The following is a 26,638-nucleotide window of genomic DNA, read 5'->3' as shown; positions in this document are numbered from 1 at the left end:
CTCACCTAGCACCTAAAATTCAGTGGGTATATGGGAGAAGGAGAAGGACATCATGGAATCAGATTTGAGACTTCTAGGTTTGTAAAATTTCTAGACCAGGTTTAGAAACTAGTTACTAATACAGGAAAAGCTCAGCCTGTGGATAGTTCACACCTCACTAGTTCCCATGTAGAAAGTCTGCAGCAAGTCTCCATCCTTATCACGATTATCTCATCTTTCATGAGAGAAAAGAAAAGATGGTGCTTGAGACTTTCAGTGACGATGAATGCTGATGAAAATACGACAATATTTGCTGCAAGCATAGGTAGCATAAGCTCCACACATTTGATCTAAATATTTGCGTATAACTCTATTTTGCTGATATTTTAGTGCTGCCCCAAGACTGCCGTGTTTGAATATATCAATACCATTTATCTATAAACGTATCATTTCTTTTCTTTTTTTTTTTAAATAGCCTTTTTATTGGCTCAGGAAATGAAAACAACTACAGTGAAAACAACTACAAACAGTTAGCATTTATATTTCTTCTACTAACACAGTATACATTACAATGATATTAAACAATGAGAGACAGATCAGACATTCAGACCAACATCTTGTAAACATGGATATACAAAGTACGAAAATATCTGACTTATCTAACCCAATTCATGCCATATCAAGAATAAAAATATTCAACAAGTCATATTACTTCAAATATACTAAAAATGAGCAACTGTAAGTTTAATAAAATGTTTAAGGCTAATGTCTTCCAACTGAGATGACTAAAAGTTCAGTCTATATTTGGGCTCTCAAAAAATACTTTGCTCTTCAAATGTGATGAACTCTTAGAGCTCACATTGACTTCAGTGAGAGCTGAAGGGGCTCAAGAACATAAGATAGCTACAAAATAATTTTTGATGACAATGAAGAAAACAGTTCACATTATCAGCAAAAAAAATAAAAGGTGAAACATGAAGTATTGCAACAGCATTTCAAATTCAAACTGTCTTGCATTTGTGCAAATATTGTTTGGCAAACAATGTTTTCAAACATTTAGTTAGACCATATCCTGTACTCTAACCCATTTTCCATCAAAAAGAAAAAAAGTTTCAACATAAATTTTTCCACTGTCCCCACTCAAACCATCTAGAATTCAGGACCATTTTTTGTTTGTAACACAACAATAGGAACCAGAGGTCAGGATCTCAACATTATTGTAGCCAAAGTGATAATGCTATCTTACATCAGCCATGGAACCAGCCCTTTGCTTTGAAAATATTGGTCTTTATCTCAAGCTGCTCACTAGACGTCCCCACTGATATAAAATATATACAGTATATAACAGAGGTCCCTTTTGATTTTCTTGAAGTCGGAAACTCAATGCACAACCCCACTTTTGGCTTCACTCACCTTTGTCACTTAAGTTGTGTGGTCATTCCTAATTCATGAAACTAAATGGTGCATGAAGTCCATTCTAGTTTCATCCTGTCTCTTGGTGCTCTGTACACCACTGTTTTGGTATGTACACTTATGTACATGTTGTACTTACCCAAGTTGCTTTAGTTCATATAAAAAAGGCAGTGTCTAAAAATATCATAATAGTATGACTAAAAAATTAATAGACATCTCATTCTTGTAGCATTAAAACGTATGTATGCTTTATAAAAACCTGCTGTTGACATTGATTTTAAAATTTCTTTTAAAATATGTTATAACATATACATATACATTATAACATATACATATAACATTTCTATAGAGCTGTAGGAAAAAAGACCAAATTCAGTTACGGTGTTTATTTCTAAAATGCATGTAAAATCTAATCGATGCATCTTTCACCCACTTGAATTACAACCCTGGGCCAACTGGTAAGTCCCAAACCTACTTAAACCCTATAATAGCCATCTGTTGGCTCTCCCTGTTGATGAAATTCCAGGAAGTGAGGCATAAATTTTGTAAAGCTTCTCTGCCTAACAGTGAATTTATGTGTGAGGCAGGAAATGGGTCAGCCCACAGAACTGTTTAGAAAACTTGAAGAAAAACCACAACCTTTGAGCAGGAAAGTCATAGTCAGTGCTGAGGACACCCTGACTGATACTTTAACTATTCTCCCACCCCCAAAATGAGAGAAATTTGAGATACGCATCTCTAGAAAGGAACATTTCCTTCAAAACGCTGGGAATTCGCTTTTAATTCAAAGCACTTTCTTCATTGCTCGGGTCTCCCAACACTTACAGGTCCTGGACATTCTGTAAGTTAAGTGTGTGACATCTTCCATAACCAATGTATAAATCTAATGGTACTGATCCATACAGCAACATTTCATGCAATATTTTTTTTTGTAATGAAAAAAATAAGTTTGAATCCTCTATTTGGCATTCAAACATTATATTAATCTCAATATAGAAAAGTCAACTGATCTGGAAAAGAAAAAAAGTGTTCCCTCTACCGAAAATAATTTAAATCCTTCTAAAAGATGTTTCTACTCTTTCTGATAGGACTGAAAAATAACCAGATACATATTATGTAGAACCTGATACCAAAAATAGAAGAAGGGTCACAAGTGAGGTCATGAAACAACAGTTTAAGGAACTTAGCTGCTGATCACAGCTTTCCGAAACAGTAGCTGCATACAACTGGCATCTTTCTCATCAGTGTCACTCATTCAAAGGTTCCATGTTACAGTGGTAAAACTGACAAATGTTCTTTTACTCTCATGCTGTCATCCTACTTGGAAATCTATGAGCAACAGCAAAGAGCCTGAAGATGTCTGCAGATTCAGGAATATACCTACGTATAACTCAGTTCACACCTGGAAGTTTATCTTTGCAACCATAAGGGCTATGGACACATGTACACAGAATGCAAGCTTTATGTGCTATATAAGGAATTGGTACAGATGTCCTTGACAGGAAAGCTTTCAATTCAGTTATGGTGACTAATCAAGTTAATTTTTCTCTGCTTTAGGTCTCAATGTCCAAAAACGAAACCAATATAAGATATCAATTTTTCTTTGACCTAGAGGTCATTCTGATATGTTCTACTCCTCCTTTTTGGCCATTCGTTCTCAACCCATTCCAGCAGCACTTTTACAACATCATTTCTTTGATAAAATTTACACAGATCTATCAATTGCTCTACAGTTCTGTCACTATTCCGTAGCAAAAACTCCAAGGTAGGACTCTGGTGCTTCTGTTCCAGGAAACACAATTCATCATAGGTCATCCCCCATTTGCTTGCCATATTTCTCCAGTTTTTCACTGTTGCGTGACATGGATCCAATTTTATTCTAATTTTGTACAATAAGTCCTCATCATTAAGCAAGTCACTGATTGTTGGAGCACGGAACAAACATAAGGAGCAGGTGCCATTTTCTTTGCAGGATTTCTTCAGCTCTGCAGTCATAATCAAGAAGTCAAAATCAGTTCTATTTCTTGACATGGATGTAAATACTTTCATTTTGCAGCAGGTAACATTTAATGCACAGTGCTGAAAATATTACCGTATTTTCTCAATTCTAAGATAAGGTGTCGTCCCCATCCCTCTCCCCGCCCCCTCCCCATTTACCACTGGGGAGAAAGACCCTCATCTTGAAATAGAGTTCAAAGGGGCGGAGGGGGCAGGTGGTTGCAATGGCTCAGACTCCAGACCCTACCTGAGGGGTCCTACAGTCCTTTCCCCTCCTCCTTACTCTCTGATCTCCCTGAGGAAATGGAACTGAGGAGCAAATTTGAAAATACAGACCTTGAAATAAACATACCTATAGTAATTTGCATACAGGTGCCTGCTTCCCTTTCTTCTTCTGCCACTTCTGCATCCCCACATATCCCCCCCCCCTTCCCTGCCTACTCTTGCTCCACAGCCCACAGTACTGCTATGGGGGCTGGGTTGGACTGGGGCTGTGCGCCATGCTCAGTGCCCCAGGCTACAGCGTGGATGGAGCCTGCCAGCACAGAGCAAAGATAACAGAGGGGGCAGAGGAGAGCAGAGGCTGGAGGAGAGGGAAAAGGGAGAGAGGAGCAAATGCTGGAGGGGAGAGGCAGGCAGAGGCTGGGGACAAGGGGTAGGGGGAAGAGCCAGGAGGGTTGGGAAGGAGGGCTGGAGCTTGCAGGAAGAGCAGGCAGGGGGGCAAGCACAAGCACAGGGTAAGCTGCTTGACCTCTCTATACTACCTGCCCCCCTGCAGAGGTGGGGGTGATGAATTAAAGACAACCCTCCAATAATCAGTTTTTATACATGGAAAATTATAACAAATTTATACATTTTCTGTGTATAGAATCTAATTATTAGAAGGTCATCTTAAATTCAGGGCCATCTTAGATTTGAGTAAATATGGTATGTTGCTTAGAATTAGTTCTGAAATAATAATGAGGATTTAGAATGTCTTCTCCTATTGAAATAGTTATAAAATACCAGGAATCTTCTTGTTTTCCAAAGAGCAGTAATTTTGAAAACAATTCAAACTCATTTAATGTAAACCCCAGTGTGTGGGTTGGTCTGTCTCCTTTTCAGAAAGCCTGGTAGTTTCCAAAAAGAAAACTACTATGCTTTCTCCTTAGCCCTGTTGGGCTGTGCATGCAAGAGACTTTTTTATCATTTCCTGTAGATGAATGTCAGGATGAGGCTGGCAGATAGACATCTGCCAGGTTAGCATTTCCAAACTGCTGCCTTTATAATGTGGCAGACTTAGGAAAATTTTAGGACAGTCTTATTTCAGTAGATTATCTCTGCTAATGGACATACACCCCATGCAAATGTTTACTGTGTTACCCAATTTCAATGTGAAATATTTTGTGTTCCATGTAGGGAATTTATTTCAAATGTACTGTATTTGCTCAAATATAAGATCACCCCCCCCCCCATATATTAGATTCTACATACAGGAAATTTATCAATTTGTTATAATTTTCCATTTATAAAATCTAATTATTGGAGGACTGCCTTCAATTTGTCCCCCTCCCACTGCTACAGCACGGAAAATAAATCTGGGGGGTCAAGTAGTCCCCTTGTCCTGCCTCTCCAGGCTTGTCTTCCTGCAGTCCATTCCCATCCTCCTTACTCTCTTATCTCCCTGAGGAAATGGAACTGAGGTGCAAATTTGAAAACAGAGACCTTGAAATAAACATACCTGTAGTCATTTGCATACAGGAAAATGATCACAGCTATCAGTAGACTTAGTTCATCCAGAACTGATGCATTTTACCTTTTTTGAAACTGCTGCAAGTTTTAGCACAGGTACTCCATAAACGCAGCAGCATTTTTGTACCTACTTATATATAGTACAAACCCTGCCTGATACTAGTTCAAAGCCAAAAGGCTTCTGATTTACCACATACTTCATAAGGCTGGACCCCACCAGAGTCAACAGTGTTTCAAGCCAGGGTGATACCACAACCCACCACTGTGGACTTGTGTCTGTACTTGAGATACGCCCCCAAAAACAATCCACGATCCATAAGTAGGCTCTGTCCCCACTCATGACTGGAATAAGGTACAGGCAAACCCCACTTAACGCGGTTCCGCTTACCGTGGTTTCACTATAGCATTCATTAAAAATACCTACCTGGTTTCACTTAGTGTTTAGCGGTTTCATTATAATGCTCAGCCAGGAGGTAGGGAGAAACAGTAGCAGCAGCAGCAGCGGTAGCAGCATCGAGTGAAGCAGTGAGTGGCAGCTGGTGGGGCCCAGGGTGGGGTGGCAGGAGCCCAGGATCCGCTCTGGGGGAAGTGATGGCAAGAAGGGGCAAGTGGGGGGCCGGGCAGCATAAGCATGGACCCTGGGCCAGTGGGGCCCAGGGTGGGGTGGCAGGAGCCCAGGATCTGCTCTAGCACATGGTGCTGGAGCAGCCAGCGAGCCGGAAGCAGCAGCGGTGGTGGTGAGAAGGGGCAGCGGGGGGCGTGCACACAGGTGTGGTGGTGGCCGGTGGGTGCGGGCCGGCAGGGGCCATCGCAGCCACGGAACAATGAGGCTGGGAGGAGCTGACGCCTTCCCTGGAGCCTGTGCAGTGCCTTGCGGAGAGCAGCAGGGCCAGGGCCAGCAGGAGCACAGAAACCAATTATATTTATTTACATTAAACCCTATGGGAAAATGGGTTTCACTTAACGCGGCTTCGCTTAGTGCTCAGTTTTTCCGGAACCAATTAAGAGCGCTAAGTGGGGGTTGCCTGTATGCTTGTCGTGAGTCACGAGTCTTGGTATCCTCCAAACATTTATATGCAAATGAGGCACAGGGCAACCTGGCTTGGTTCTCTCTCATGGTGGGCAGGGCCACGCTAAAAATCGTATGTGCCAGGCTAAAAGAGGTTGTGGCAGTGCACACCTTTGGTGCCTGACACTAAGGGCAGGAGCTAGGGGGATGACTCGGAGTCTCCTGGTCTGGGGCATGACATGAAACTGAACCCTGCCAGGGATGGGCGGCCTGGTGCGGCTGTTCATGGCAGGACAGCCCCCAAGAAATGCCAGGCCAGTTACCACCCCGGTGAAAGGAGGGTCAGGGCACCTTAATAACCTTAGCCGCACAACACTATGGGTAAGGGGGAGAGGCATGGCTACGGCCACCTGAGCCCCAGGGGGTGTAAGACCCCAGGAAAGGAGTAGGGCCAGGCACAGCTGCGACCACCTGAACCCGCAGCAGTGAAAGACCTCGGAGGCCCCAGGGATGGAATAGCTGTGTAGTCCCAGAGAGGGGACAGTCATGGACCCCTAGAGAGAGGGCAGTAACGAAGGCACTGACAGGGGTTGAGTACAGCTGAGGGTCGGTCTGAAGGGCAGCCCCAGGGGGTGTGCTGAGTAGGGCTGTGGGACGGCCAGAAGGGCAGCACATGGGCCAACCCCCGTAAGATGAAGTTGTTCTGTGTGAGAAGCCCAGTGAGGGGCTAGGGTGGAGTTAGCCCTCTGTCCAACGAATTGGCTGGCCACTACCCAGGTGAGGGTTGTGGGAGAGGCCCAAAAGACTTCATGTTGCCAGCCGAGGCATGACACGGATAAGCCTGATGGCCTATGGGGCCGCTCATGCAGGACAGAGTGCAGGGGGCACAGCATTGTGCGGCAAACAAGAGATCCTGTGAGAGAGGGTGAAGTGCAAGAGGCCCCAGTGAAAGGGGGGCTGTATGAGTGTGTGAGTGAATGAGACCTGACGAAGGACTAGGTTGGCCCATTTTTAGGCTGGGAGCATAGTGTCATACTGGATGCCATTTGCAAGGCATAGGCCATGGTGTAGGGGCGGTATGGAGCCATGGATAATGCCCCCTGGCATTGGGGCATGTAATGGGCAGCCTCCCACATTTACCACCAGGTTGTTGTAATAGTAAAGTTGTGGCAGGGAGAGTGGGCAGATTGCCCTATGTAGAGAGGTGGGTGGGCCAAATTGAGACTTGGCCCTAAGCTTGCCCCTGTCAGAGGGAAGCAACAGAGGGATTCTGGGTGTACTGTGTGGGGCCCCATTTGGTGATGTCTGCCAGGCATTTAAGGCCGGTGAAGAAACAGGAATCACTGGAAATAGGAAAGAAAGGCTAAGCTCTTCTGTGGGAGTGAAGAGGAAATAAAAATGTATGCAATGTAGTGGCTCACCATGACCTGAACAAGAGTAAGCATTGAGGGGGATGACATGCAATGGGCACTACCATATATCTTATTCTGATGGGTTTCACTAATCACAATGGGGGTGTTACTTATACACTTTTCCCTTACCTCTCCTCAGCCTTTTGGCTAGGAGCAAGTAAGATTAGGGGTCATCTGAACTCCAAAGCTTCCAGGCCTGGGACTTCTCCATGAAAAATAAGGTTTCCATCAGCATGTTTGCCCAAGATGGACCATTTCTTTTATAGTCATGCTCAGTGTTGGCTACATTTAATCAACTTTGTAGTTGGTTTGCATTACTCAGCACATGCTGCTTTTGGTAGCAGCTTAATGACAGATGATGTATTTAGTGAGATTTTTTCTTGTATACAAATGTAAAATGAGGGATTTTTCCTCCCACGCTAATTGGAGGAGTGAGGGGGAACCTCATCTTATATTCAAGTAAATTCAAGTTACTGAAGAAAATATATAGAAAAATACTCACTTTATAAGAAAAATAAATAGGACTGCATTTAGATACAGAGCTTGAAGAAGCTCAAAGAATCAGTCTCTGAAGTCAGGTAGTAAAATGCTCTCTCTCATTTGCCAGGGATTGCCATTTGAAGAGCTAAACATAAAAGTTGTCACAATATGGAAAACTGCCTCTATAGGCTTATAAGTAGCTCAGATGGATATGAATAAAATATACAAACCCAATAAAATTGGGTAGGCCTCACATATTTTGAATCCCAAACATTTCTTGGTAATGCTAAACATCAGACTAACAAGGATTTAACTGAAGAAACTCTAAAAATAACTAAGTACATGAATCAATAAATCTAAGAGGTTACCTGAAAGTGATTGTCCAGTATGGTTTTGACTGTCATCCTCTTCTGGCTACAAGCAGAAAGAATCCATGGATTAAAATAATGTATCCAAATAATCTAAAATAATTTTCCTAACCTAATCTGTTACTGGGTGAAAGTCTGTTTAGAAAAAAATTTGAATTATCTGAAAAGGTCAGATAGGGAAGGGAAAAAGGAAACATATCAATTTTATCTCTCAAAAAGGAGACACAAAAGTTGATGAATTGCAGTCTTTTTATGCAACATCTTTACATTATGACCCACCATGTAATAGAAAAGCAAGTGTTTTAACCAGCAAAGAACATTAGTCTTTTTGCACCAGCAAATCGTTTTTGTTCTCAGCAGTTATTTAATATCAATCCATCTGTGAATAAGAACAGAAAAGAACAGTACCACATACATACTATTTTATACACACACACATTGAATGACAAGTTATTCTTACTGTAATGCTATATCATACTCCATCGTATCTCTGGAATAGTGTGTCCTCTCTCTCCCCACACCCATCTTTGTAGTATTGTGGTTTATTTAGGTTTTTTAATGCAGTTTTACTGATTTTCATTCAGGATTGACTGCAGGACTCAATGTCTGAAAATGGTAAGCTGTAACAAGGTACAAGGTGCCCTCATGAGGCATAGTCATGACAAATTATTGTAGAATTGCAATAGGAGTCATTCACATTCAGCATAAAACATGAACAAGAACTTTCTAGTTTCTTTATTTTTTTAATAAGATGCCAACAGCTGTTCAACAATTCCAGCTGCTTGACTTCTGAAGGTTCCCTCACTACTTTCTGAGGAAAGCCTGGCCTATACCTTCAGCTTGTGTTATCTGTCATAAACTGGGCTGCTAATACCACAAAAAGGGACTGTTCCCTTGACTCTGAGGAGCACTTTTTAAAGGCCTTTTTTATATCTGGGAAACAGTTCTAGACAAGAGCTGAACCTCCATCAAGGACAGTGCCTTGATTCTTGGGCTGGGACAAACTGAAAATGAGGAAGAAGTGAGAAATTGACCCTGGTTCTTCCTACCCTTCTTGGGCGAATGTAAAACCAGGTGGAATATCTTTATTGCAGATTTAAAGATCAAAGTATGGGAGGGTGGGAAGTCCATTAGATAAGTACAATGAAACACAGTTGACTTTGGTATAGCATCATTCATCCAAAAGTATCACAGACAGCAACTTGCAGGCCATCCCTGCAAATACAAGTAAGCTATGTAGATTATATAATGCATCGTAACACAATACCCTAGACCTACCAGCACTTCCCATATTAGTAAATTTATTATAAACAGTATATGGTTAGGTTGAATAGATATGATAAGCACTCACATGCACACACTCCAATCCCTATGCACAGTCTAATCCAGTTATATCAAGGTAAATGACATCTACAATTCTAACATTCTAAAAGCTTAAGTCTGTCTGTCTGTAATGCTTTATTTGCACTCTGGCAGACAAACAGCCAATCAGAGCATGACGAAGGAGCATGGAGGGAGGGGTCAGCTGAGGAAGAGTGGGATCCGGGCTCCCGGCTACTGTGAAGCTACTTTCTTGATGGTGTTGTGCAACTAATTGTCTTCTCACAGTAGCCTCACAGAAGCCATGAGCCTGGCTACCATTTTTCCTCAGCTGGCCACCCACTCTGCCCTCCCTGCCACGCTGGGCTCCCAGCACCCTTAAAGAGCGTTACGGACAGACAGATACACAGACAGCTGGACTGAGCCCTTTATATATAGAGATCCAATCAGAAATTTCCCCACACATTTGTACATAGTTTTCACTGTCCTCCCACTAAATGCTTAAGTGGCCCTGATCACAAAAGCAAATACATTTAGCCATTTCCTTCCATTACCTTGTGGACAATTATCCAAAAAGCAAAAACATCACAGAATATGGTACATGCCTAAATGAAATCCAACAACGGGTGAACCCTCATGACAGTAAGACAAAAAGGAAAGGACTATTTTTTAAATGTTTCCCCTTCCTACCAGTTTCTTTTCAGTTTGATATAGGTAGAATGTAAGTTTGTTATTCAGGAGCTTTTCACTCAAAACTGCCATGTAGGTATCCAAGTTCAATAAATCCTATGTATAGATATATCAGCTATCATTCACACAGAAGCCTATCTCCATTTTCTCTGATAGTTCTTGAAAGAAAGGAGGCATTTTGGAGCCCTATGGAAAAAATTTCCAAACGGGAATTTGGAAGGAGGAAGAAAAGCTCGTCACGAAAACTCTTTGGCCATGTCCAGATGAGCAGGGGTATGCACCTGCAGCAGCTCAAATAGTAGCAGCACAAATTCATGGCACTACTTTGTGCCATAGCACATGCCCCTACATGTGTGTTTTGTTGTGGGGCCCTGTGTCCCACTTTGGGCAAACTGTCTGTGCCCAGCTCCTCCTGGCTCCCAGTGTGCTGGAGCAGCTGGGGCACAAATGGAGGAGAGGAGACACTCTGGCTGGCAGCCAGAGCATCTCCCTGGAAGACCAAGCCACCGTTTGTTCTGGCGCATGTTACTATAGCATACACCATGCGTGGGGTTTTTTCTGGGGCTTTTTTTGCTACCAGGAAATCCCGGTAGCAAATTTTGTTCCCGTGCTGCAAATCTGCAGTGCACGGTATGTTTTAACATTCTATGTATGAGGTTTTGTGCCAGCACAAAGAGGTTTTGTGGCGCCACAAGCCACGCATGCCAGCATGTGGGCACGCAGCCCTTGGGTTCATGGGTGACTCTGAAAGGATCTAAGAAATGAATGTCTTTCCCTTGATTTATGCCTACTTGAAGTTAAATTTAAAATAATTAATATATTTAACAAAAAAACTCAAATCAGTTCTTTTTGTCTTATGATTTATTTGTTATGGTGAAACAGCAGCAGCATCACTGGCCATGCAGAAACTGTTGCTCAGCATGGAGGGAAAAGTGGCCCCTCCCGCTTGCCGCTGCCCAGTGCTTCCTGCTACAGCCGCTTGGAGCCTGTGCTGGGCTGCCCTGTGGCTCCTCTGTGCAGGGCAGCGCAGAGGTGGCGGTGATGGTGGCGGAGCTGCAGAGCAGCCCAGGAGTGGGCTCCGGGCAGCTGTAGCAGGAAGCACCGGGCAGTGGCGAGGGGGAGAGGCCACTCTTCCCCAACACTGAGCAACAGTTTCTGCCTGGCCGACGCTGCTGCTGCCACTATTTAGCATGAGCAGATGAGCCTGGAGTAGGCTCAGGGTGGGCCGGGTCAGGGCTGTGGCACAGGTCCACCATACCAGTACCATGGGGTTGGGGCCAGTGGCTAGAAAGGCAGTTCAGCTGCAGAGCTGCCCCAGCCCTGCTGTGTGCCTAGGAGATGGCAGGAAACGCCACAGTCAGACAGTGCCTGGGATAATCGAGACCGAGGGACCCACCACAGGCTAAACAAAGCTCCTCCACAGGCCAGATGCTGTATTTTGCCCACTGGTCTAGAGAATATTGTTAATTAGCCAAACAAGACTATAAATGTGTTCTGTGCTCGTGCAGAAGGCAGCTAGAAACAAATGCACTCTCCAGGCAAGATGACATTTTAGTCCAAAAAAGGTCAAAAGTCTGCCCATGCCTGTATGGCCCAGCAGGTTGGGTAAAGTTCCTGCAGCCAATGGCAATCAAGCATGCAGTTTGGCAAGTATCACCTCCATCTATCTTTGATCCTTCAGCCCAAATAACCAGCTACCCATTTGCAACCAAGAGCTTAAGTCCAGAGCAAAGTTCAAACCGCAGCCTGGTATACACAGCAAAATACCTTAACCATTCTGCCACTGGGCCCCACAAGGGCTCTACAAATCTAAATATATCAAAACACAAGTATAATGAAGCACTATTACAACCCCCCCCCTTAAATATAAGCAGAGTTTCAGTATAATAGCAGAGGCATAATTTGACAACAGCCCCTTTCCTCTTCATGATAGGAATGATGACAGACTATCTCTGTTATCAAGGACAGCTCTGTTGAACTGCCAGTCTGTGGGCTACATGCAGTCCCTGAGGGGTTAAGCTGCAGCTCCTGGGCTCTTAGTCCGGGCACTGCTCCTCGTTTTTCTTTTTTGCTGCTGTCACTAGAGACCCCAGGCTCTCTCCTTTTTCCAGCTTCCACTGCCCATCCCCACCTCGCACATGATGTGGCAGGGGCCTGTGTTGTGTGGGGGCTCACAATGTAAGGGTGAGGGGTTGACTCACATGGTGTGGCATGTGGCCTGCACTGTGTGTACCTGGGGTCCTGCAGCCCCAACACTCAGAAGTGGGACAGCCCTGATCTAAAGTGGCCTCTACAATGCCATCCAGTATATCTGTTCCTAGGGAAAGCAGCTGTGACAAGATCTGGAGTAAGAAATTCCTACTTAACCATCTCCCTCTAGGCTAGTACCATTTCTCTACTTTACCCTGTCCTCCTCTGCTCAGCCCAGGACAAAAAAAAACCCCTAAGAATTCAGCCTGTAACACTCATCTGATAGACAGCAACTATAAAATACTCAGTGTCACCCAAGTGCAGCACAGTAAAACATAGCCAGTAGCAATATGTAGTTTCATCATGGGGAAATACTGTCCCATAGTCAGCATAATGGCTTAGCGTAAAACAGATATCCTCTGTCTCCTGTACCCCAACTCCAATGCTACTGTGGTAGCTACTGCCTTAGCTACATATCCCCGATAAGGCAGGTGAGAGGTGAAAGTTAAATGACTGATCTGTACAGTTGTGAATCCAGTAACTTGCTTTATAATCTCATCTCTATTCCAGTATGGAAAAAAATTTGGTAGAACCAGAAGAAGCCTGCACCTCCCAGGCAGCCTGCACCCCCTATGAGAGCGCTTGGCGCACTGCTTACTCAACCTCATCTGTTCTGCTGTTGGCTAGGTAAGATTGTGGTGGGTGGGTAGTACACTTGGGTCTCTCTTTATGCAAATTTGTTTTGTGCAAATTCACTTATATGTGACAACCTTATCTATACCAGAAACTCGTTTTGTGAGAGAAAAATTCTATCTTATGCAAAGAAGCAAGCAATGCAGTGATGCAAGTGAAGCATTGTGGGAGGGTGAGTGGGGCGGGTATACGACGCCATCCCGCACTTGCCTCAGTCTCGCATCGTTCATTGTTCCGTGTGGTGCTACGCTACTTGCACTCGTATTGTGGTGCATCAATTTGCCTTTATTATTGAATTTAGTGAAATGTTGTCTAAGCAATCTTCTAGTGCATCTCGTAACCCTGTCCTGAGCCAGCCATGAAGTGAAAAAGGAGGCTGGTACGTATCCCTATTAATTACATGTAATAATGGATTCACTTTATGCGAATTCACTTTATGCAAGGTTTTTTTGGAATGCAACCCTTGCATAAAGAGAGACTCGAATGTACTTGCTTCTGTAAGAACAATTCAATCATGGATATAACTGAATCATATTAACAGATTTCATCCCACTATAACTGATGTCATTAAATTCACACAGGATGAAACTCAGTCATATCAATAGTAGTCAGCATATCAGTTATACATCAACTCTACTCTGCCTATATCATCAGGGCTTATGGAGCACCCCAACCTTTTGTTAGTCTTTGCACAAATGTACATTTCATCCAATTCTTAAACAGATTCAGGAATAAATTCAGGAAAATTTGGTTGGGAATAGAATAACTCCATGCTGTCTTAAAATTGCTGTGATAAACATGTTTTCCTATGCTATTTTAATATCCTTATTGAGTTCATAACAATCTAGTTTTATATGAATTAAGGATTTCTCAAACACATACAAACAGTCCTCGACTTACATTTCAAGTTACAATGTTTCACATTTACAACGTTTATAAACTGACACCCTTTTTCAACTTTTTGATGTGAGTTTCGACTTTACAACGCTCGATCTGATGTGATGTCACACCAGCAAGCAAGTTCGCTGCGTCACTCATCTCCCTGGAGAATATCTGTCCAAACTTCCTTGGACACTTTAAGAAAGCAGACAGGACTCCAGAAAAAACCTGCAGCCAAGACTCCTGAGAAGACTCCAGCCAAGAACCCTTCAAAAAGTCCAACCAAGAGCCTTTCAAAAAGCCCAGCAAAGTCACCTCAACAAAGTCCTTCCAAATCAATATGATTGCTATTTACAATATAAATACATTAATGTAGCTATATTACTCTTCTATAATTGATTGAGTACAAAATTCTGGGGTATTTTTGGTGAAAATAGGGTATCAGGCCTTGGCTCAGGAACCAATCCCCCATCTATAACATTGTTTCTTATGAGAAAATTGATTCCGAGTTATAACGTTTCAACTTAAGATGTAGTTTTCAGGAACCAATTGTGTCCTAAGTCCGAGAATTGCCTATAATTTGAATATGAACTGTATTATCCTTACCTGTTGTATCAGGCCAGAATCTGATGTAAGACTCCTGATGTTTACAGATGCTATTTCCAATGTAACTTGATCTGTTAGGTACTCCTCATCTAAGACAAAGAGAGTCTGAAATGTTGATCTTTCATCCAAATCAAAACTTAAATAACAAGATGGGAGGGTATGGTTGTGGGGTTTGTCGGAGAGGGTCGGTGGGTATGGTGGCGTGTGCAAAAAAGCCCCCAGTGTGCACACTCCTGAGCTGGTCAGCACCTGCCCCCCTGCCCCGGAACAGCCAGTTTAAATCAGTAGGTCCATATGCTCTTCACCCGAGGGTGCTGAGGGAATTGGCAGGGGTCATAGCAGGGCCCCTGGCATGGGTTTATGAGCACTCGTGGGGCTCTGGCCAGGTACCAGAGGATTGGAAAAGGGCCAATGAAGTCCCCATTTACAAGAAGGGGAGAAAGGAGGACCCTGGCAATTATAGGCCAGTCAGTCTTACCTCGGTGCTTGGGAAGACCTTTGAGAAAATTATCAAGGAGCACATCTGCAAGGGCCCAGCAGGGGAGGTAATGCTCAGGGGCAACCAACATGGGTCCATTGAGGGCAGGTCCTGCCTGACTAACCTAGTTTCTTTTTGTGATCAGGTCACACAGTCCCTGGACGAGAGTGTTGGGGTGGATGTCGTCTTCTTGGACTTTAGGAAGGCCTTTGACACAGTTTCCCACCACATTCTCGTAAAAAAAACAAAAACTTTGTGACTGCAGCATTGATGCCTACAGAGTCAGATGGGTGGCAAATTGGCTAGATGGTTGCACACAGAGAGTGCTGGTAGACAGGTCGACCGGGAGTGATGTGAGCAGTGGAGTCCCCCAGGGCTCGGTCCTGGGGCCTGTACTGTTCAACATATTTATCAGCGATCTGGATGTGGGTGTGGAATGCACACTGTCCAAATTTGCTAACGACACCAAGATGTGGGGTGAGGTGGGCACGCTGGAGGGGAGGGACAAAATAAAGCTAGATCTAGACAGGTTACAGAGGTGGGTGGATGAGAATAGAATGGAATTCAATGCAGACAAGTGCAAGGTGCTGCATCTAGGGAGAAGGAACCAGCAACACACCTATAGGCTGGGAAACACCCTTCTTGTCAACACAGTGGCAGAAAGGGGTCTTGGAGTCATTGTTGACTCCAGGATGAACATGAGCCACCAATGTAAGGAAGCGGTCAGTAAGGTTAACCGCACCTTGTTGTGCATCTACAGATGCATCACAAGCAGGTCCAGGGAGGTGATCCTTCTCCTCTATGCAGCACTGGTCATGCCACAGTTGGAGTACTGTGTCCAGCTCTGGGTGCCTGTGACAGAAGTGCCTCTTCTGGAGTCCATCTATCGGTGACTCCGCCCTCCTGCTATGGGTCAACCGCCCGCCTTCTTGCCTGCCACACCCTGATCTTAATTAAGGAATGTTAATTTGCGGGAAGCTGCCCATTCATTGCCCCGGTGCCAGGGGGCGCTATCTGCGGCTCCTTTTCCTCCCCAACACCACAGCTCAAGCCTCGTGGATGATACTGACATGGTTTGATCTAGGCCTCATTGTAATTTGGCCCTCCCCTTGTCCTCCCTGGGCTTTCCCTATCTCGCTAAACCCCTATCTTGCTTTATCTCGCTGTCCCTGCTCGCTGGGGCTTCTCGCTGCCCCCTCGCTGGGGCTTCTCGCTGCCCCCTCGCTGGGGCTGGGGTTCCCACGCTGCTGCAGGTCCCCTATGAGGCCTCCTCCATCCCCTAAGAGCCTCACCCAAACTGTCGGTGCAAACACAAAACACAAGCCCCTCGGCTATAACAAAAAATCCAAGCCACCCGGCTAAAACATCATTCAATCTCTACCGGGGGGATCCTTCGCCCCTTAACAGCATCAGGAGCTGGTCGGGCATTCAGGCCCCTCCCCTTCACTTGTTCCAGCAGAGCTCCCTTCCTCCTTGGCTGCTAGCAGGCAACTGCCCTCCTGGCCTCAGGCCTGGGATTTATGTGGGAGCCAGGCCCCGCCCCTTCCGGTCAACTGACCAGGCGCAAGTGCAGCCAATTCCCTCCTTAACCAGTTGTCCTGGCAACCGGCACCTGGGTTCCTGTCTCTACTCCAAGAGTAGCAGGCACCTTAGTGTCCTGCTACATACCTTCCCCGCTTAAGGCCCTCACTCACCCGGGGGTTCTCACATTTGCGGGTACTGTCTTGGTCCTGGGCTTCTCTCGACCTATCTTCAGTCACCCAGTAATTCAGGAGGCAGAAGTTTTCAGGCGCCTCCTACTCGCCTTTTCCCCAAGGTCACACCATGTGGGATTTGCTGGGAGTTACCCTGCCACAGGTAATCCCCCCACATTAGCCAGCCTTGGTAGGGTGCCAATTAGGCTTGTCTTTTCTCTATGCTCTTAAATGATCGCGCAGAAGGCCCCGTGCATGGCGTATTCTTCTGACCGAGAGGGCAGGCGCATTACCGTAGTTGTTGGGAGTCCGTCTCTCTACCACCTCTCTGTCCTTCTGTTCACCATTTGTAAGATCTTGAACTTCCTTCTCCTGCTGCCCGACCGGCTGGCCCTGTCTGGAAGGTTCCAGACTTAGAGAGGTCACCCTGTCTCTTAGTAACAGGGTTAGGGTTCCTTGTTATACACCCCCCTCTCTTCTCTGGGATCCCTCTGTTTCTTCTAGCCTGTCTTCTTCCTTGTATTGCCTCAAGAAGAAATCAGCGTTTATATTCTGGGTTCCAGGGCAATGCTTTACCTCAAAGCACTATGGTTACAGACTAAGGGCCCATCTCATCAGTCTTGCGTTGTCCGTTTTCATGCTCTGCAACCAGTGTAGGGGTGCATGATCGGTGATCAGCCTGAATCACCGCCCTAGCAAATAATATCGGAGTGTTTCAATAGCCCACTTAATCGCCAAACACTCCTCTATTGTGGCATAACTCCATTCCGGTGGGTGTAATTTCCTACTTACGTAGACTATAGGGCGCTCTTCTTCTCCTTCTCTCTGAACCAATACTGCTCCGATGGCCACATTTGATGCATCAGTCTGCACCAGGAAAGGTTTATTAAAATCTGGTATATATAGGAGTGGTTGTAAGCATAATGCACCCTTCACCGCTCGGAATGCCTTTTCCGCCTCTGGTGTCCATCTCACTTTGGCTGGAGCCCCTGCTTTTATCATCTCCGTCAAAGGTACTACTAAATCCGCAAAGTGAGGTACAAACCTTCTATAATAACTGGCTAGCCCCAAAAAAGGCCTCACTTGTTTTTTAGTATGCAGTGCTTGATATCTTCAGAATGCCTCCACCTTGCTCAACAACAGTCTCACCTTCCTGCTTCCTACTAGGAACCCCAAGTATTGTGTTTCCTTTTTTCCTATTGTACACTTCTTCAGATAGGCTGTCAGCCCAGCCCTTCTCAAATCTTGCACTGCTGCTCTCAGTGCAGTGAGGTGTTCAGCCCATCTCTCAGTGTATATAATAATGTCAATGTACGCCACGGCGTAACCCGCATGGGGAGCCAAAACTCTGTCCATTAACCGCTGAAACATCGCCGCGGCTCCATGTATCCCGAACGGCATGCGTCGGATCTGGAAGAGACCCCATGGAGTGGCAAATGCTGTCTTTTCTTGATCTTTGGCCGCTACTGGGACCTGCCAGTAACCTTTTGTCAGGTCTAAAGTGGAAATGTAGCAAGCTTGCCTGATCTTTTCCACCAATTCGTCCACTCTTGGCATCGGATAGGCATCAAACTTAGCTACGGCGTTCACCTTCCGGAAATCGACACAGAGATGGATTTTTCCATTGGGCTTAGGTACTGCTACGATGGGGCTCTGCCAGTAGCTGTGGGATTCACAAATGATACCTTTCTCTAGCATCATTGCAATCTCTACTTTTATCTGGCTTTGAAGTCGCTGGGGAATCCGCCTCCAGTTCTCATGGACCACCTGGCTTGGAGGAGTCTTTATCTGGTGTACCATACCCCGAGCTTCCCCAGGAGTTTCCTGGAACACATCTCTGTACTCCCTGACTAGCTCAGCAGCCTGTCTTCTCTGTTCTTCTGACAGTCGCGGGGCCAGTTCTATGTCACCCAGTCCACCTCCCTCTGTCAACGCAGGTCCCAATTCTAATTCCTCGGGATAAGGGGCTAAGTACATACACTCCCAGTCTTCCCACTTCTTCAACATATTAACACTGTATACCTGCTTCTTCTTCTGCTTATCTGATACACCTCATAGTCCACGGGCCCCGCTTGATGTGTGGCTTCATAAGGTCCCTCTCACCGGACAAGTAACTTACTCTCACTGTCCGGCAACAGAACCAACACACGGTCCCCCACGTCAAACTTTCTTTCCCAGGTGCCTCGGTTATAATGCCTCACTTGTTGTTGTTGGGCTTCTCTGAGATTTCCTAAAACCTCGTTCCAAGCTGCTCCCAGGCATTCCCGCAGTTGGATCACATATTGGATCACGTTCTGGTCCTTACTCTGCTGTTCTTCCCAACGCTCTTTAATCAGATCCAGGATTCCCCTTGGTTGCCGGCCGTACAGTAATTCAAAGGGTGAAAACCCAGTTGAGGCCTGGGGTGCCTCTCTTACAGCAAACAACAAAGGTGGTATCATTTTATTCCAATTCTGAGGACTTTCGACCACAAACTTCTTTAGCATCTGTTTCAGTGTCTGATTAAAATGTTCCATGAGCCCGTCCATTTGGGGATGATACATGGCTGTCTTCAGGTGTTTAATCCCCAAAACTTTACTCACTCCCTCGAACACACATGATGTAAAATTTGTTCCCTGATCGGTCAGTAGTTCTCTCGGGAGTCCTACTTGGGAGAATATCTTCAGAAGTTTGTTCACCACCTTTGGCACGGACACTGTCCGCATCGGCACAGCTTCCGGGTACCTGGTTGCATAATCCAATAAAACTAGTATGTACTGGTTTCCAGTGCTACTTTGGGGAAGTGGCCCCATGATGTCCACCGCCACCCTCTCAAAGGGAGCCTCTACCAGAGGCATCGGAATTAAAGGAGCCTTTGGGGGGGCGCCTTGAGTTCACTTTTTGGCACACGGGACATGAAGTGCAATACCTCGCCACTTCCTGAAACAGTCCTGGCCAAAAAAATCTTGCCCAAATGCGGGCTTCAGTTTTGTCCCAGCCCAAATGTCCACCCATAGGGAGCTCATGAGCCACTTTCAATAAGGCCCGTCGATATCACCGAGGTACCAATAACTGTACAACCTCCCCTCCTTCCGGCTTCTCTTGCTCAATTCAGTATAGGAGGTTGTTTCTTACCTCAGGGTTGTCTTCATCAGCTCTGGTCTTAATACCTCGCTGTTTCGTTGGGCTAGGTGTTCCTGCAGCACATACCAAAAGTCTGCCTCCCGACTCTGCTCCAACTGGAAATGTTCATCTTCCCACAAATGTATGACATCCACCCCTTGTTCAGCCTCTTCCTCAGGAAGAGATTGTTCGGTTTCACCCGCGAATCCCTCAGCGGTCTCCTCTTGCCCCACACCGGCTATCTCTTTTAACAACTCGGGCCAGTCACCACCCAGTACTACTGGGTAGGGTAAATGCTCCGTGACCCCAACTAGCATTTGGCGAGTCTTATTACCTACTTGTAGGGTGACCATCACCCTGTTGATTTTGAAGGAGTCCCCGCACCAACATTGCACCATTGCCCAATCGGCTATTTCCCTCTCTTTTGCTGACAACACGTCGCTCCGCACCATAGTCTGCAATGAGCCCAACTCCAGAATAGCCAATACCCTTTTTCCCTCTACTGTCACTTCCGCCAAAATTGTGGGTGGCCCATCTTCCGCCTCAGAGTCCACTCAGGCTCCATAGCCGCACATTCCTACACGAATCATTGGTCGGGGGCAGATGCTTCCAATCACGTTGGCTAACAGTGCCTGTTGTCTTGCGCCTTGATCCAGTAGGCCTTGTACGGTTCGATGTAGCTGATCCAAAACTTGTTGCCATGACTCTGGGTCCAGGATTAGCATCTGTTCTCGTTTCTCTCTCCCTATGGACCCAAGGGTTCTTTTCTTCATACAGGCAAACCAGCATCCTATGATGCATACTGTCTTATAAAACTTTCCTGGCCAATGCACCATTGTGACAGGAGTGCCTCTTCTGGAGTCCGTCTATCGGTGACTCCGCCCTCCTGCTATGGGCCAACCACCCGCCTTCTCACCTGCCATGCCTTGATCTTAATTAAGGAATGTTAATTAGCGGGAAGCTGCCCATTCACTGCCCCGGTGCCAGGGGGCGTTATCTGCAGCTCCTTTTCCACCCCTACACCGCAGCCCAAGCCTCGCGGATGATACTGACATGGTTTGATCTGGGCCTCGTTGTAATTTGGCCCTCCCCTTCTCCTCCCTGGGCTTTCCACAGGCCTATCTCGCTTTATCTCGCTGCCCCCACTCTCTGGGGCTTCTCGCTGCCCCCTCGCTGGGGCTGGGGTTCCTATGCTGCTGCGGGTCCCCTATGAGGCCTCCTCCATCCCCTAAGAGCCTCACCCTAACCGCCGGTACAAACAGCAAACACAAAACACAAGCCCCTGGGCTATAACAAAAAATCCAAGCCACCCAGCTAAAACATCATTCGGCTAAAACATCATTCAATCCCTACCGGGAGATACTCTGCCCTTTAAAGCATCAGGAGCTGGTCGAGCATTCAGGCCTCTCCCCTTCACTTGTTCCGGCAGAGCTCCCTTCCTCCTTGGCTGCCAGCAGGCAACTGCCCTCCGGGCCTCAGGCCTGGGATTTATGTGGGAGCCAAGTCCCGCCCCTTCTGGTCAACTGACCAGGCGCAGGTGCAGCCAATTCCCTCCTTAACTGGTTGTCCTAGCAACCGGCACCTGGGTTCCTGCCTCTACTCCAAGGGTAGCAGGCACCTTAGTGTCCTGCTACAGCACCGCACTTCAAGAGGGATGTGGCTAGCATTGAGAGGGTTCAGAGGAGGGCCACTTGCATGGTCAAGGGGCAGCAGGCCAGGCCCTACGAAGACAGCCTGAAGGGCCTGAATCTATTCAGCCTCCACAAGAGAAGGCTGAGAGGGGATCTAGTGGCTGTTTACAAACTCACCAGGGGGACTAGCGAGAATTGGGGGAGGCTCTGTTCCCCCAGGCACCACCCAGGGTTACTAGGAACAACAGCCACAGATTGTTAGAGAGAAGGTTCAGACTGGACATCAGGAGCCATTACTTTACAGTTAGGGCTGCCAGGCTCTGGAATGGGCTCCCAAGTGAGGTGGTACTCTCTCCTACCTTGGAGGTCTTCAAGAGGAGGCTGGACAGATATTTGGCTGGGGTGATATGACCGCAGCACCCATTCCTGCCTGAGGTAGGGGGTCAAACCTGATGATCTGTTTAGGTCCCTTCCAACCCCAAGCACTATGAAACTATGAAACTATAAGATTCCCCAATACAAAATTCTGCAAATATGTATTTAACCTTATATAATCCCTTACAATAACTGGTCATTTGGATGACTCGGAAATACAAAATAGATTTAAACTGCTAATGGCTGAGGTAATCATTTAACTACAGACAGAAATCAATCCTTCAGCATTCAGATATTTTTACAATGTTCATTCTGTACTGCAGAAAAAGGTACTCTGCACTTTGCTAGAGGCTTTAAGAGATGTCAGTTTTTTTAAAGGGGGGACGTCTAATCCCATATTCTACATAAAGACAAAATGTAAATAAAGACAAATAGAATTCTACTATGTACTAAAATATCAGGCCCACATACTCTGTGAAGTAAATCTATTAGTTGGCTAGCAGTTTTAGTCATATTTAAAAGGCTGGGGGGTTTTGTTTTATTTTTTTTAAATCGTGTTTGATAGTTATAACAATTAATACTCTTGAGCAGACAGAGGAAAATATCTAAGGAACAAGCTCAGACTGATGTCATAGTTTCAAAACCCACAGTAATGGAAAGCATATATAGAAAACCAACTTCAAGGGAAAAAATGATATTGTAGAACTTAACACAGAGAGGTGTTTCCCATCACTTCCTATTCTGAAACAGGAAATGCTAAGCTATATTCATGCTTTAATATTATTATACTGATCAGGATGAAATAGAAACTAAAATGAAAAATAAACCAATTCAATTTTCTTTTCACATAAAGTACTAGAATTTACTCTTGTTTTCAATTTTCCTTTTAATTAATCTTTCTAAATATGTAGTGCAGGATTTTAAGCAACACTGAAACTATATATTTGGAAATCTAATTTCCTTTTGAGGGGAAGACACATAGGCATAATGCCTTTAAAGTAAGAAAAATGGAGCTTAAGCTTTCTTTAATTTTGGTAATCTCACCTAGGACAATGACTAGCTGAGTGGCTTTGGAGCCACATGGTCAATCTAAACTAACCAAAGAGCATATACCATATACCACGCCATATACAACCGGAGGTGAAAATGTTTTAATTGGAGTGGTAAACCTCCTTAGGGTTTACAAAACTTACATACATACTTTCTCTAAACAATTATGCTGCATGAGTTGCCTTATTTACAACTGCAGTAAAGCATACTCAGTGCATACAGGAACAAATTGGTTGGATAACATTTTCTGCAAAGAGCAGCAGCTGGTAAACTGAAGAGCCACTTCTGACTAGGAGCCAAGGGCTGAGTATCATTGTTGTAAAAAGAACTAATCCCAAAAAACTGACTAATCTGCCAGCACTAAACATAGTTTATTTGGGAATCCAAAGTATTCACACCCCGCTACTCCATTCTTGTCAGTGGAAATCCATGATACTCCTGGCTCCTTGAAGTCTCCAAAAAATACTCAGTCCTCTTCTGGAACCAAGCCACTTTTAGTTTGCCAGACTGTTTTCAACTATCCATCTCCAACAATAATTGGCTTTTCGAGCTTCATATCTTGTTTCCCTAGATAGCAATGTGGGCCTGACATGCATTGAAGAATTCAGAATTCAGCGCCTGGGAAGCACTGAGACTGAAGGCACTCTCACTGCGTCTCTTGGAAGGACCACTAGGGTGCTGGAAGAAGGGAAAGGTATGGGGAACCCGTGTGGCAGAAGAATGAAAGAGCTAATGATGGAATTTGGTGCAGGACCAGGAATCTGATCAATGACAAGACAGTGACAGGATATTCCTGGTTAATTTCTGACAAGCTGCAGGCAGACTGAGAACCCAGGGCAAAGCCATGTATAAAATAATATTTTATTTCCCTGTAATTTGGATCCTTATAACTTGTGGTCCTTGCAGTGGCAGGACACCAACCATGCCCTTGTTCCCCTGCTTTACCTGTTGCAAGTTAAAGGGTGTTTTTGATGTTTCCCTAACAGCTGTGTGTGAGGGCTGTTCCCCAGGCTCTCCCTTCTTGTCTATGTTAGACAAGCACCTGTCTAAAATGCCATAGACAGAGGTGACCCTGCTTTGAGCAGAGGGGTAGACTAGCTGACCTCCTACTTTGCTATGATTCTAAGATTTGTGTTTTAGCTTGTACCATTGCAGCTTCCTTCAAAGTGAGAAACAAGATCTTTCATTCATAGTAGGAGCAGCTTTTAGACCAAAGATGACCTCGGATGGCAAACACTAGAAAAGAATATAACTGACTGGCTTAAAAAGAAATTTGTTTCAATACAAAAGTACAGGAGAAAAAAGAATATTCCAGTGCATTAAAAGACACCTGGAATTTTACCAAACGCAAGTACAATGATGTACCAAGTTTATAACAACAGATAGAGTTTGCTGTACTTACCTTTAGGTAGTGCAGTATCTTGAACAGGATACTTTTCTGTCTGTCCAAAAAAAGGCAGACAAATATTTGTTATTTTCATTATGCCTATCTTGAATGAAAAGTACACTGGAAACTTTATCACTATGTTCTTAAATCTTCCTAGTTAATTTGCTGTAATATAGTAATGAATGTATTAGACAGAAGCCAAACATACTAGCCCAGGCAGCTGACACTTTACAATCCTATGTTTATTTGGTGTGTTGCTTTGCTTCAGTTTCTGCAAACAGTGTGGTTTAATAGACTAAGCACAGAACGGGAAGATAAGAAATTCTACACTTTAATATTGTCTGTCACTAGCCTCTATTTCCCTGGGTTGGAGTCCAGTCTTGTCAGACTACATCATGAGTAATTACACTGACTTTAAAGGTGTTTCAGCAGGGATATACTTGGTCCCTCTATTAATGTTGTAAAAGTTGTGCTTACTTAAAAAACAGAACTAAAACCTGATTACAATGCAAAACTAAGCCACAGTTTGCCAGTTTAAGGACCTGTCTGCTGATTTACAGCACAAAGATGCATTCAGATTTCTATGCTGTAGTTTACTATTATACGTAGCCACCTGCCTCCTGCAATATGACCTCTAATACAGTGTTTCCCAACCTTTTTCCAGCCCAAGGCACACTTACCTTAATAAAATTTTTCTGTGGCACACCTGTTAAGGCATTCCCCATCCTCATACCTATCGTAGCTCATTGCCATGGCAAAATTCCACGGCATACCTGTTCATTTCTGACAGCACACTTTTGTGCTGCGGCACACTGGTTGGGAAACACGGCTCTAATAGACATTACTGTGTTCACTGAATACTATAAGAATCCTTCCTCAGTTTTTTAAAGAAACTCTTACTTTCCATAATTAAAGCCCTCCTAATTTTGAAATACATACATTTCTCACAGACATATATACATATGTACTTAAAAGTATCCTATATTTATCTCAAGCAGAGAGTAACTCCTTCCCACTTTTCTTGAAAGTTTCCTTAGTACAATCATTTTTGTTAATTTAACCAGTCACAAGCCACAAAAATGGTCATAAATATCTAAGTAAATCAAGGTCTACTACGATGGAACTCTGCTGTCCCATAGCTGCAATGGGATTCCACATAGGCTCAGAGCTGCTGTGGACCCCAGCGTGGAACCTCCATCCATGTAACTATGGATCCCAATACAGGATTGGGGTTAATTTACTAAACTACCTGCCCAAAAAGCCACAGGTTAAGGTCAACATTTATATCCCCATTCAAGTTTCTTCTGACCCTCCACTACAACCTTCAGATTAGAAAGACAAAACCCAGGGAAAGTAATAGTTTACGCACTTGTTATCCATATGCCACATGAAGAAACTCATATCTCGTAAATAAGATAAGGTACTTTTATAAACAACCGTATCGCTACATTAAACAGAAATCTTCTCTGTGCTGCCTAATATAACAATAATGTTATCATCAGCCTCTTATCTATTGTTGCCCAGCATACACATACTACACTCAAGTTCAAAAAATTCTCTAAAGATTACAAGGCTTTTAATATTCCTTTTACCCGATGTACTCCTTGTCCCAGCATAAGACTTGTTTGTCTGAATAACTTAAGACACGCCGAAAAAGAAAAGCCTGAGGTGAAGGGTGGCTGCTTCCTTGTCAGCAAAACTGAATAAATGTTGTTTGCGCTCTTCCCTCAGTTCACCATGCATGGCATACACTTTTGTCTTCTGCCTTTCTAACGCCTTATCTCCTCATCAGATTCTGTATTTAACGGAAAGGCTGAGACAACACGCAAGCAATATCTAAATTTATCATTTGATGATCTTGTGGCTCACACCAATACCAGGGGAGAGTCATAGTTCAGATCTTGTTCTTCTGAATTATTATTTTTATAAACATTTGGAACACAGCAGGACATAGAGACCCAAACCCAAAATTAAGCATGCCAGGCACTATATAAGTGCATAATAGGAAAGAGTTCCCAAAGTGATTACAATCTAAATGTTGATTTCACCCACAGACATCTGTTAATCTAAACATATTCATAGATTCATAGATGTTAGGGTCGGAAGGGACCTCAATAGATCATCGAGTCCGACCCCCTGCATAGGCAGGAAAG

General features: G+C 44.7%; 1 protein-coding gene across 1 annotated transcript in view; it reads right to left on the bottom strand.

Moving 5' to 3' along the window:
- Positions 1–459: 459 nt before the first annotated feature.
- The window catches only part of EDARADD (EDAR associated death domain), a 30,938-nt gene continuing 4,759 nt past the window's right edge, over positions 460–26,638 (bottom strand). The window contains exons 3-6 of the mRNA XM_025213521.1: positions 24,501–24,540; positions 14,769–14,857; positions 8,391–8,436; positions 460–3,377 (exon numbers count right to left, since the gene is read on the bottom strand). Of these exons, the coding sequence (XP_025069306.1) occupies positions 3,001–3,377; positions 8,391–8,436; positions 14,769–14,857; positions 24,501–24,540 (552 nt within the window). The 3' untranslated portion in view covers positions 460–3,000. The remainder of the gene's footprint in view (positions 3,378–8,390; positions 8,437–14,768; positions 14,858–24,500; positions 24,541–26,638) is intronic.

The sequence above is a fragment of the Alligator sinensis genome, unplaced genomic scaffold, assembly GCF_000455745.1.
Source record: "Alligator sinensis unplaced genomic scaffold, ASM45574v1 scaffold93_2, whole genome shotgun sequence".
Taxonomy (NCBI): Eukaryota; Metazoa; Chordata; order Crocodylia; family Alligatoridae; genus Alligator; species Alligator sinensis.
This window is presented reverse-complemented; position numbering and strand designations above follow the sequence as displayed.